The sequence below is a fragment of the Ranitomeya imitator genome, chromosome 6 (assembly GCF_032444005.1).
Source record: "Ranitomeya imitator isolate aRanImi1 chromosome 6, aRanImi1.pri, whole genome shotgun sequence".
Classification (NCBI taxonomy): domain Eukaryota; kingdom Metazoa; phylum Chordata; class Amphibia; order Anura; family Dendrobatidae; genus Ranitomeya; species Ranitomeya imitator.
This window is the reverse complement of record NC_091287.1, coordinates 441,796,894-441,809,627: the sequence shown is the minus strand read 5'-3', so window position 1 is coordinate 441,809,627 and position 12,734 is coordinate 441,796,894. Positions and strand designations below refer to the sequence as shown.

Here is a 12,734-nt window from a genome sequence, read left to right as displayed (position 1 = left end):
TCATCATGTGTATCCAGACCTCTTTTAATGCACCCCATGATCCTGTTTGCCTTGGCAGCTGCTGCCTGGCACTGGCTGCTCCAGGTAAGTTTATCATTAACTAGGATCCCCAAGTCCTTCTCCCTGTCAGATTTACCCAGTGGTTTCCCGTTCAGTGTGTAATGGTGATATTGATTCCCTCTTCCCATGTGTATAACCTTACATTTATCATTGTTAATCCTCATCTGCCACCTTTCAGCCCAAGTTTCCAACTTATCCAGATCCATCTGTAGCAGAATACTATCTTCTCTTGTATTAACTGCTTTACATAGTTTTGTATCATCTGCAAATATCGATATTTTACTGTGTAAACCTTCTACCAGATCATTAATGAATATGTTGAAGAGAACAGGTCCCAATACTGACCCCTGCGGTACCCCACTGGTCACAGCGACCCAGTTAGAGACTATACCATTTATAACCACCCTCTGCTTTCTATCACTAAGCCAGTTACTAACCCATTTAATATGCATCTAGATAAGTTCCTTGGGGGGTCTAGTTTCCAAAATGGGGTCACTTGTGGGGGAGCTCCAATGTTTAGGCACACAGGGGCTCTCCAAACGCGACATGGTGTCCGCTAACAATTGGAGCTAATTTTCCATTCAAAAAGTCAAATGGCGCGCCTTCCCTTCCGAGCCCTGCCGTGTGCCCAAACAGTGGTTTACCCCCACATATGAGGTATCGGCGTACTCGGGAGAAATTGCCCAACAAATTTCATGATCCATTTTATCCTATTGCCCATGTGAAAATGAAAAAATTGAGGCGAAAAGAATTTTTTTGTGAAAAAAAAGTACTTTTTCATTTTTACAGATCAATTTGTGAAGCACCTGGGGGTTTAAAGTGCTCACTATGCATCTAGATAAGTTCCTTGGGGCGTCTAGTTTCCAAAATGGGGTCACTTGTGGGGGAGCTCCAATTTTTAGGCACACGGGGGCTCTCCAAACGTGACATGGTGTCCGCTAAAGAGTGGAGCCAATTTTTCATTCAAAAAGTCAAATGGCGCTCCTTCCCTTCCAAGCCCTGCCGTGCGCCCAAACAGTGGTTTACCCCAACATATGAGGTATCAGCGTACTCAGGACAAATTGGACAACAACTTTCGTTGTTCAGTTTCTCCTTTTACCATTGGGAAAATAAAAAAATTGTTGCTAAAAGATAATTTGTGTGACTAAAAAGTTAAATGTTCATTTTTTTCCTTCCATGTTGCTTCTGCTGCTGTGAAGTACCTGAAGGGTTAATGAACTTCTTGAATGTGGTTTTGAGTACCTTGAGGGGTGCATTTTTTAGAATGGTGTCACTTTTGGGTATTTTCAGCCATATAGACCCCTCAAACTGACTTCAAATGTGAGGTGGTCCCTAAAAAAAATGGTTTTGTAAATTTCGTTGTAAAAATGAGAAATCGCTGGTCAAATTTTAACCCTTATAACTTCCTAGCAAAAAAAAATTTTGTTTCCAAAATTGTGCTGATGTAAAGTATACATGTGGGAAATGTTATTTATTAACTATTTTGTGTCACATAACTCTCTGGTGACATTGATTCCTTCTTCCCATGTGTATAAGGAATCAATGTCACCATTACACACTGAATGGGATTTACCCAGTGGTTTCCCATTCAGTGTGTAATGGTGACATTGATTCCTTATACCAGGGGTCCCCAACTCCAGGCCTCGAGGGCCGCCAACAGTGCTGGTTTTCAGGATTTCTTTAGTATTGCATCGGTGGTAATGTGATCATCTGCACAGGTGATGATTCCAACCCCTGTGCAATACTAAGGAAATCCTGAAAACCTGCACTGTTGGCGGCCCTCGAGGCCTGGAGTTGGGGACCACTGCCTTATACACATGGGAAGAAGGAATCAATGTCACCATTACACACTGAATGGGAAACCACTGGGTAAATTTGACAGGGAGAAGGACTTGGGGATCCTAGTTAATGATAAACTTACCTGGAGCAGCCAGTGCCAGGCAGCAGCTGCCAAGGCAAACAGGATCATGGGGTGCATTAAAAGAGGTCTGGATACACATGATGAGAGCACTATACTGCCTCTGTACGACCGCACATGGAGTACTGTGTCCAGTTTTGGGCACCGGTGCTCAGGAAGGATATAATGGAACTAGAGAGAGTACAAAGGAGGGCAACAAAATTAATAAAGGGGATGGGAGAACTACAATACCCAGATAGATTAGCGAAATTAGGATTATTTAGTCTAGAAAAAAGACGACTGAGGGGCGATCTAATAACCATGTTTAAGTATATAAGGGGACAATACAAATATCTCGCTGAGGATCTGTTTATACCAAGGAAGGTGACGGGCACAAGGGGGCATTCTTTGCGTCTGGAGGAGAGAAGGTTTTTCCACCAACATAGAAGAGGATTCTTTACTGTTAGGGCAGTGAGAATCTGGAATTGCTTGCCTGAGGAGGTGGTGATGGCGAACTCAGTCGAGGGGTTCAAGAGAGGCCTGGATGTCTTCCTGGAGCAGAACAATATTGTATCATACAATTAGGTTCTGTAGAAGGACGTAGATCTGGGGATTTATTATGATGGAATATAGGCTGAACTGGATGGACAAATGTCTTTTTTCGGCCTTACTATGTTACTATGTTACTATGTTTAACAGAATAAAAATTCAAAATGTGAAAATTGCGAAATTTTCGCCAAATTTCCGTTTTTATCACAAATAAACGCAGAATTTATTGACCTAAATTTACCACTAACATGAAGCCCAATATGTCACGAAAAAACAATCTCAGAACCGCTAGGATCCGTTGAAGCGTTCCTGAGTTATTACCTCATAAAGGGACACTGGTCAGAATTGCAAAAAACGGCAAGGTCTTTAAGGTCAAAATAGGCTGGGTCATGAAGGGGTTAAGGGTAGGTTAATTTTAACATTGAGAGATAGAATATCAAAAATAAAATCCAGAAAATCACACTGTATAAATTATATAAATTTATTTGCATTTTGCAGTGAGAAATAAGTATTTGATCCCCTACCAACTATTAAGAGTTCTGGCTCCTAGAGACCATTTAGACGCTCCTAATCCTTACCTGCATTAAAGACAGTTGTCTTACATAGTCACCTTTTATAAAAGACTCCTGTCCACAGACTCAATTAATCAGTCAGGCTCTAACCTCTACAACATGGTCAAGACCAAAGAGCTGTATAACGATGTCAGGGACAAGATCATAGACCTGCACAAAGCTGGAATGGGCTACAAACCCATAAGTAAGACGCTGGGTGAGAAGGAGACAACTGTTGGTGCAATAGTAAGAAAATGGAAGAAATACAAAATGGCTGTCAATCGACATTGATCCGGGGCACCATGCAAAATCTCACCTCGTGGGATATGTTTGATCATCAGGAAGGTGAGAGATCAGCCTAAATAAATCTACATGGGGGGGGGGACTTATTAATGATCTCAAGACAGCTGGGACCACAGTCTCCAAGAAAACAATTGATAACACATTACGCCTTAAAGGTTTAAAATCCTGCAGTGCCCACAAGGTTCCCCTGCTCAAGAAGGCACATGTGCAAGCCTGCCTGAAGTTTGAAAACAGATGAGACAAAAATTGCTCTTTGGCATTAACTCAACGTGTTTGGAGGAAGAGAAATGCTGCCTATGACCCAAAGAACACCGTCCCCGCTGTCAAGCATGGAGGTGAAAACCTTATGTTCTGGGGTGTTTCTCTGCTAAGGGCACAGGACTACTTCACCACATCAATGTGAGAATGGATGGAGCCATGAGCCATAAAATCCTGAGTGACAACCTCCTTCCCTCCGCCGGGCCATTAAAATTGGGTGGTGGCTGGGTCTTCCAGCATGACAATGACCCAAAACATACAGCCAAGGCAACAAAGGAGTGGCTGAAAAAGAAGCACATTAAGTTCATGGAGTGGCCTAGCCAGTCTCCAGACCTTAATCCCATAGAAAACTTATGGAGGGAGTTGAAGCTCAGAGTTGGCGAGCGGCAGCCTCAAAATCTTAATGATTTAGAGATGATCTGCAAAGAGGAGTGGATCAAAATTCCTCCTGACATGTGCGCAAACCTCATCATCAATTACAAAAGACGTCTGACTGCTGTGCTTGCCAACAAGGGTTTTGCCACGAAGCATTAAAGGGCACCTGTCACCCCGAAAATCGCGGGTGAGGTAAGCCCACCGGCATCAGGGGCTTATCTACAGCATTCTGTAATGCTGTAGATAAGCCCCCGATGTTACCTGAAAAAGGAGAAAAAGACGTTATATTATACTCACCCAGGGGCGGTCCCGCTGCTGGTCAGGTCGGATGGGCGTCTCCGGTCCGCTGCGGCGCCTCCTATCTTCTTTCCATGACGTCCTCTTCTGATCTTCAGCCACGGCTCCGGCGCAGGCGTACTTTGCTCTGCCCTCTTGAGGGCAGAGGATAGTACTGCAGTGCGCAGGCGCCGGAAAGGTCAGAGGCCCGGCGCCTGCGCACTGCAATACTTTGTCTGCCCTCAACAGGGCAGAGCAAAGTACGCCTGCGCCGGAGCCGTGGCTGAAGCTCAGAAGAGGACATCATGGAAAGAAGATAGGAGGCGCCGCAGCGGACCGGAGACGCCCATCCGACCTGACCAGCAGCGGGACCGCCCCTGGGTGAGTATAATATAACGTCTTTTTCTCCTTTTTCAGGTAACATCGGGGGCTTATCTACAGCATTACAGAATGCTGTAGATAAGCCCCTGATGCCGGTGGGCTTACCTCACCCGCGATTTTCGGGGTGACAGGTGCCCTTTAAGTCTTGTTTGCCAGACGGATCAAATACTTATTTCTCACTGCAAAATGGAAATAAATTTATATTATTTATGCAATGTGATTTTCTGGATTTTATTTTTGATATTCTATCTCTCAATGTTAAAATTAACCTACCCTTAAAATTATAGACTGCTCATGTCTTTGTCAGTGGGCAAACTTACAAAATCAGCAAGGGATCAAATACTTATTTCCCCCACTGTATAGGTCTATTGAGTAAAATCTCTATAAAAATGGCAGTTCTTTATTATTATTATTCTTCAAAGCAATGTACTCTACTGGGCAAACCTTTTATTTATGGACCTTTTAAAAAGGTGAACAAAAATAAAATAAAATTCCCTTGCCACCCTTGTGTAAATTTGTACAACAGCAGGCAGGGTCGTCTTGTGAGCGTGGTGCAGGATCAGCTTGCAATGTTCACATTTTGTCAATGCCAGAAGACGCAGCAGTAAATGCCCTGATGAATTGTCTAGAAGTAAGAGCCAGTAAGAAGGATGATCTGGAGAATTCTTAAAAAAAAAAAAAAAAAAAAATCTTCAAATTTGAAAGAATACATTTAACATAAATCTGTCAGTTTATAATAACACATTCTTTTTAGATAATCCATATATTTTCAAAAAGCGTTGAATAAAGTAGTAAAATTGAAAAAGCCTCTTTAATTATCAAAGCCTTTTTCTCCCTCCCCTTCCTGATTTTATAATTCATGTTGATATAAGGCTAAAATCTACCCTTAGATATAAGAACTTCAGCTTATTGAGCAATGAAGTTACTTTGTGCTCAGGTCACAGGATCGGGTGGAGGAGGGGTTTGCTGCAGAGTGTGACACAAGCACAGCAGCCTTGTCTTGTTTTCTCACTCCAGTGCTGGATGTACATCTACACTGCTTGATACTACTGTATAATGCCCTTTATGCTACAGATGAGGATATGTTAGAGAGTGATGGGGGAGCAGAATCTCCACCTGTGTGTACTGTGTATGGGAGACAACATAGTAGTAGTCTCCACCCACTATCTATTTACCTGTAGATATAGAGGTAATCTGCAAGTAAATAGCCTTTAAATCCTGCTCGTCTGGTTTACTGGAGCCCAGGTATAGGGAAATTGAAGTCCTATTCTCCTTGCAGCCGCTCTCTTCCAGTCGTCGGAGCGGTGCTGGGTTCTGTAATAGTCACCGCTCACTACACAGCGAGTGCTCTCGCCACACACTGACTGACAGCCTGCTGTACGATATCTGGCAGACCTGGCTTTCAGTTATGTGTGCGCTGTGTAGTGAGCGGTGCCCATTCCTGCCCCCTGCACCACAATGATGATCGGAAGAGAGCGGCTTCACAGAGAATAATTATTTTCTAAGAGCCTGCCCTGATTTTAAAAAGGTTTAAAAGTGTTGGATTCAGACAGATTGCTTTAAAAAGAAAAAGAACCCTCTGCTTGACTCTCCATCTCAGGGTGCTGATTCTCCGCAGCTGCCTCGGTGTCTCTAACTGGTGAGCTTTTGGTAGCTCGTGCCATCTATCCGGGCAGAGCTGGTAGAGCTCAGTTATTGGCTTCAGCGCTGTCGACCTGACACTACAGACCCCGGGGTGGCCGCAGAGACTCCGTGGAGGACCCATGGAAGGTGAGTAAAGCCAGAGGGTCCCCTTACAAACTGCACCAGGATACACATTTTGAAAATGGAGAACCCCGTTACACGCCATTTACCTTGGTTTTCCACTAAAACTTGTGTTTGGCAGATTTCTTTGGAGTAATGTGAACACTTGAGGAGGTTTTGAGCCAGAAGCGCCTTGTTTTTTGAGGACAAGCTGGAGAGTTTCTGTTCCAGAACCTCTGTGTGCACATACTCTAACGTAGCATTCCCTTGTACAGACCCAGCAGTGGCATCTGAGTTTACATTGCGGGTCGCAGAGAGCTCCGTCATTGTTTGTGGCCATTGATGGGTGAATAGTCTTTGTTTTCTTCAATTATTTCCAAGTTAATGATTCTGAAGAAAGTTGTCTGCTTCATTCTGTGCATAACATAGATAAATCTATTTGGCCAACTTTGCCTGTCGCTCCTGGCTTGCAGTAGCTGAAGGGGTTAGTGCCAAGTTTTTTGGTTTGGATATGGAATAAATTGGTGATCACTTGGGGGGTCACTTACAGGAATCCCCTGCAGCCCTCCCTGAGAATGGGGCTGCGCAGAGCTTGCTCTGACTATAGCGAAGGTTTCGCCTTCACCCCCTTGCTCCATTCATTCCCTAGGGGGGCTGCCTCTATACCCGAGTGCTGTATGGCGGCTCCCACATGTTCGACTACTGGGAGCTGCCGTACCGCGCTCTGTTATGGAGGCAGCCCCCCTAGGGAATGAATGGAGCAATGGTGTGTATGCGAAGCCTTCACTATAATCGGAGGAAGCTCGGCATTACCCCGTTCTCAGGGCCGGAGGGGATTCCGGTAACCTCACACACAAACACATTGTTCTACCACTTTTAATTGCAGTATGAGATTTATTCAGGTCAAAAGAAAGCCTGAGACTATGGTAGGAATTGATGGGAGACTTTTTTTTACCTTCTTATTAACATTCTCTATATTTAGCGTCCCAATAAGAATTCAGCTATGTTTCTTAGCCCGTTTACTTATTTTGTCCCTTTTGTGACGTAAAATCCTTACTGGATTGTCAAAAATGACATTTACGTTTCAGGTATTTTTTTGTGCAAGCAAGACCTCCCCTAAACGCTTACGGCGAAACGTCTGAGGAGCTTTATAGTAAGACTACATTGCCACTGTGAAACTATTGGACAGCAACCACACCATAAACTAAAGGATTCATATATTGGTGGATACACCTGCATGAATGGAGATATAGTGTCCAATGGGGTTACAATCTAGTAGGCAAATTTGATGCAATTCTCAAATGTTCAGTTTCTTATTTAGTGTGAAGACACTAGCGTCTATAATGTCTTCTATTCACATTACAAAGACCTACTTTGCGGTCTTTATTTTTTTTTTAGTAGCAATAGCTGCATGGAGGACATTATACAGCAGTACTGAGCAGTGTAGCTGTGATATACAACACTTAAAGGGAACCTGTCGCCATCAATGCTCATATAATGATGTCAGCTGAATACTGTACAGCAGTCTCATTCTCTCTTATGTGAGGTATAGCGCACATAGGATACCCTGGGACTTTTGTGTATATACATGACGATGGAACAGGTGTATATACAGCATATGGGAGACAATGGGACCGCTGTCTTCATCAGTAGGACTTGTGCAGAGCGCGCTAACTTTGCTCAGGAAAGATGTCTGGTCAGCGCCAGGTCGTAATACTTTGGCTACGTTCACATTAGCGTTGTGCGGGGCAGTGTCGGCGACGCAACAAACAACGCATGCAAAAACACATGCACAACGCAGCTTTTTGTGACACATGCGTTCATTTTTGCATGATTTTTGGCGCACAAAAAACTGCGTCATGCAGCGTCCTCTGCGCCCTGACAGTTGCGCCAAAATGACGCATGCGTCATAAAACGCAAGACAAAGCATGTCCATGCGCCCCCCATGTTAAATATAGGGGCGCATGACACATCCGTCGCCGCAGCTGCGCCGAGGACGCTCCTGTACGACTAGTCTCTCGTGTGGCTTGTCCCCGACCGCTACTATGCTACCCTATGGATTTTCTCTGCAACGCCAGTGTTTGAGTCACACATACCCGGCTGAAATGGGTCAGCCATTGTGTTACGTGCTGCCTGTAGATTGGGCAGGGGGTATTAATAATTAGGCTACCTTTTATCTTTCAGTATTGGCAGAGCGATAATTGGGAATTAGTTTTACGATACATGTAATAAGTGTGACAATATGAAGTGACCCTGCCACCCACTGGGCTCCATGCTCTCTCCTCTGTAACAATGCTTACAGCAGACCATTTTTATAAGTAAGTTTGTAAATAAATGTAATCTTTAACTTTTTGATACAAATTCATAATTCTGTCTGAATTTCCTTTTATAGGAAAACTGGGCGATTACGATGCTGACGGCGATGGCGATTTTGACGTGGATGACGCCAAGGTTTTGCTAGGCAAGTACATGTTTCTTTGCTCTGTGCAGATTGATTTGCAGAGACCTCGTTCTGCAATTTCCTATGTGCTTTACCTTTATTATGTTTGCTCATGTCCTAAAATAAAACGTCCCCGCGTTAAGGGCCCAATCCTGAGCCTCGTTAGTTAGATTCTACAGTGTGTGTGATCAGTGTCTCCGAGGTGATTGTTCACACCATGCATGTCCACCTCCACCCACCCACTGTGTCTGTGCACGGGTGTGAATGTGCTCGTTTATGTCTTTATTACATCTTTATTTCTATTTGGTGGCTTTAAAGGGGACTTTCCAGGGACTATAAGACTTTGTGATATTAAATTTTGGAAAACTCCTTTAAGTTCCATGAAATAGTTTCTGATGAGCCGGATTATACACTTCCAATCTCGCCTGATGATCGGCAGCCATCATTCATGCACGTTTGCTCATATTGTCTCTTACTTTGCATGCTTCATGAACATTAAAGCATGAATAGCGAGGTGCTTTGATAAAAATGATGAAGTATGAAAAATGTAATCCGATCTGTCTAACTTCATCCATTATGATCTACATTTTAGACCAGATGAGGCCGATGTACTTGTGTAATCTTTGTCAGAATGGCTGTATGATTCTATTTGAACGTTTTACACTCAATGTCGGCTGACCCGGCCTGATTGACGGCTCCTCAGTGTCCCTCCTCCCTGCTGCTGCTAATATATCCCACATCTCAGTACCAGCTGCAGTTGTCAGTCAGGCTGGGTGGGCGGGACTCCATTTTCTAAATGGGTACACCAGGCTCATCTGGTCTAACACATTTATAAACATGTGCCGTTAGTGTTGTGAAATCTGATGTCAGATCCACTTTAAATAATCTTTCCACACTCTAAAGACAATGTCCATGTCTTAAAGGGTTGTTCTGCGTGACCTGGTCTGTCTGTAAATCGGGGTACTCGGTTAAATGCTACAACAAGGCAGATGAGGTTTCTGCAACGTTTGCTCCGATTTATGGTTTTTACGTTAGACAGAAGTCCAGTGCGTTCAACCTATAACCTAATATGTTGATCCAGAGGAAGGCAAGACCCCCTTGAGACGGATGATAATTGACCTTATATTAGGGGAAACCTTGCTCTGTATTAGGGGGAAAATTCCTGACTGGTTCCCTGGACCAATGTCCCATCTTCTAATGCTACGGGTACTGGATTCTATGGCGTCCAGGTCCTCTTGAAGTTTTTAAATTAATCGTCCAGTACAGTATCATGTGGCGGAGAGTTGTATAATCTCACTGCTCTTACAGTGAAGAATCACCAAAGCCCTTTTATGTAATAAAACTGAAGTTATCAAAGAAACCTCTCTCGTCCAGATAAGTAGTATGCCAAAAATCAACTCTACCTGATATGTATTTGCCATCATTGGATGATCATGCACGATACATGATCTTTTTTTTTTTTTCACCTCCCTTTTAAATCTTTTTTATGGTAGTTTTCTTTTTCTCGTTTCATGCTGTTAAAGTTAAATATTCTATACACTTTTTTTTTATTTTTTTAAATTTCAAATTCCTGATCTGGGATAAACGACGAAGTTAATGTAGTTTCCATTGCCCCACCCTATTCCGTGCTCTCCAACATTGACGACTTCTTCTATTGTGCATTATTATTAGTCAAACATTGGTGTTGCCCAGTCTTTGTACAAAGAAGGGAGTATTCTCTGCTGTTTACTTGGCATTGTCAGGCGCTGCTCGTCATCACTGCCACTATTCACTGTCGGAGATATTGCTCAGTACATAAAGCCTTATTTACTCTTAGATGTTCAATCACACTTGGAAATGTGTAGCCATGTCCTATAAAATGGTTTAAAGCTTAAATTTATCTTTTATTTTTTTTCTTTACCTGTTAGTGGATAATATCAGCCTCTAAGTTTAATGTTAAAGGTGTTACCTGGTCTTTTCATTTGTGATGACGTATCCAAAAGGATAGGTCATCAATACCAGATTGGTGGGGTTCCAACATTTGATACCCCCCACTGATCAACTGAAATCTGCTTTGGTTGTTATAGCTGTTCTCTAGCACCCAGCAGCGGCAGCTACACATAGTGAAGCTGTAGAGCGCACCTCCATTCAGAGTGTTTATACTGTCGCCACCAAAGCAGATTTCAGCTGATTAGCGGGAGGTGCCGTATGTCAGACCTCCACTGTTCTTACATTAATGACCTATCCTATACACATGTCATCAGTATATTACATCCTATGTGATACTGAGTCTGAGTTTTGTCTTCGGGTAATATTACATAGGTTGAACTTGATGGAACTGTCATTTTTCAACCTTTTTCTCGATTAATTATACATTATCGCTAAATTATTGATAACTCACAATGCCATTTGTTATAAGAAAAGCATTCTGCCCTTTTTTGACTACGATAACTGCTATTACTACCCCCTGCTGTCAGGCATTTCACAGTCTAGCTACTCTAACAATAAAGAATCCTTCCCAATTTAGATAATAGAATTCTTTCCTCCCCATGTGATGTGGCCCTTTGTAAGGTCCTTGGAAGGAGTAAATAATGTGCCAGTCCATTGTATTGATGACACGTATACAGATACATGTATGCATATATATTTATATCACCTGAGGCAACTTTTTTCTAACGTCTCGTTATAAGGGAGGTCTTCCATCCCATGTAATAATCATTTATTATCCTGCTAAGTTTTGTGCCATCACTAAAAAAGAAATATTATACTTTAACTCTGGGATTTTGAGTATTCATGATGTGATAAAAAGAATTAGGTGACTTAAGCCTAGTTGGTGCATGCTCCTTTTTATAATGACTCTGTTTCCTGTCCCTCAAGCAGTTTTTTTGTACCAATATGCATATATTATACCATAGTCCCTGCTTCTAAAGGTTGCATCTGTAGCATTGATCCTATATTTGATGCTCTTATTTTGTCACGTATTAGGAACTCTTCATACAAATCACTTTAAGTGGTCCTCCAAGAATATAATAAAATAGCCCCTGCGCATATTTCTAATTACAACATGTCTTCGTCACGCGTCAGAGTGGGTTGCAGTCTGAAGAATCACAGCTCCTGAGACCTGTGTCTCAACTGACACAGGAGCTCAATTGTAAGCACACATTCCAGCGAGCTGCTGGAGAAGGGCTGTGATGGGAGAAAAAAATCTTCTCCTCAGCTGATTTGAACACAAAGGATTTTTTTCTCCTCTTCAGTACTCCATGTGCAGTTGGTGAAGGGGAAGGATTGTTTCTTTTCCTGTCAGTCTTTCTCTGGCAGCTAACCAGTATGTGTGCTTGCGATACATCTCCTCTTTCAGTTTAGACACAGTTCTCAGTACCTGTTTCTTCAGACTGCAATCCGTCCTGACACGTGAATAAGATGGGTTGTAGTTTGAATTGCAGGACAGGGCCCATTTTTATTACATTACTGAATAACCTCTATAAAGTAATTTGTCGATTACATAAACTGTTGATGTATTACCAAAAAATATTAGTAAGAATCTGAATAATAAATTCTGAGACTGCTGAGGCTACAGAGCTGGTTTAGCAGTAAACCAGGTTCTGGTCACCTTCTGCGCAGGGAACTTTACGTAGTCTCTGGTTCACTTCATTCTTTGGACCGATGCAGGCCGCAGCAGTCTAACTCCCCTAATCTAAAAATGGTGGCATCTCATTACTATGTGGCATTACTTTCTCTGGTAGAAAATATTCAGCTTATTAAAGAGGTTGTCCATTTTTTTAACATTTATCGTCTATCCTTAGGATAGGTTATTAATATCTGATCGGTGGCTGCGGCCAGGTATTGCGCATGCGCCCCTATTAAGATCCATAGGTGGCCGGTGTGCAGTACATGACCGCTGCCACTATCTGTAGACTGAGCA

The 12,734-nt window shown here is 42.8% G+C and overlaps 1 protein-coding gene across 5 annotated transcripts in view; it reads left to right on the top strand.

Moving 5' to 3' along the window:
• The window catches only part of ASPH (aspartate beta-hydroxylase), a 223,983-nt gene that overhangs the window by 46,174 nt on the left and 165,075 nt on the right, over positions 1-12,734 (top strand). For all 5 annotated transcript variants that reach the window (XM_069731394.1, XM_069731396.1, XM_069731393.1 and 2 more), the window contains one exon: positions 8,786-8,854. In XM_069731394.1, coding sequence (XP_069587495.1) covers positions 8,786-8,854 — 69 coding nt within the window. The remainder of the gene's footprint in view (positions 1-8,785; positions 8,855-12,734) is intronic.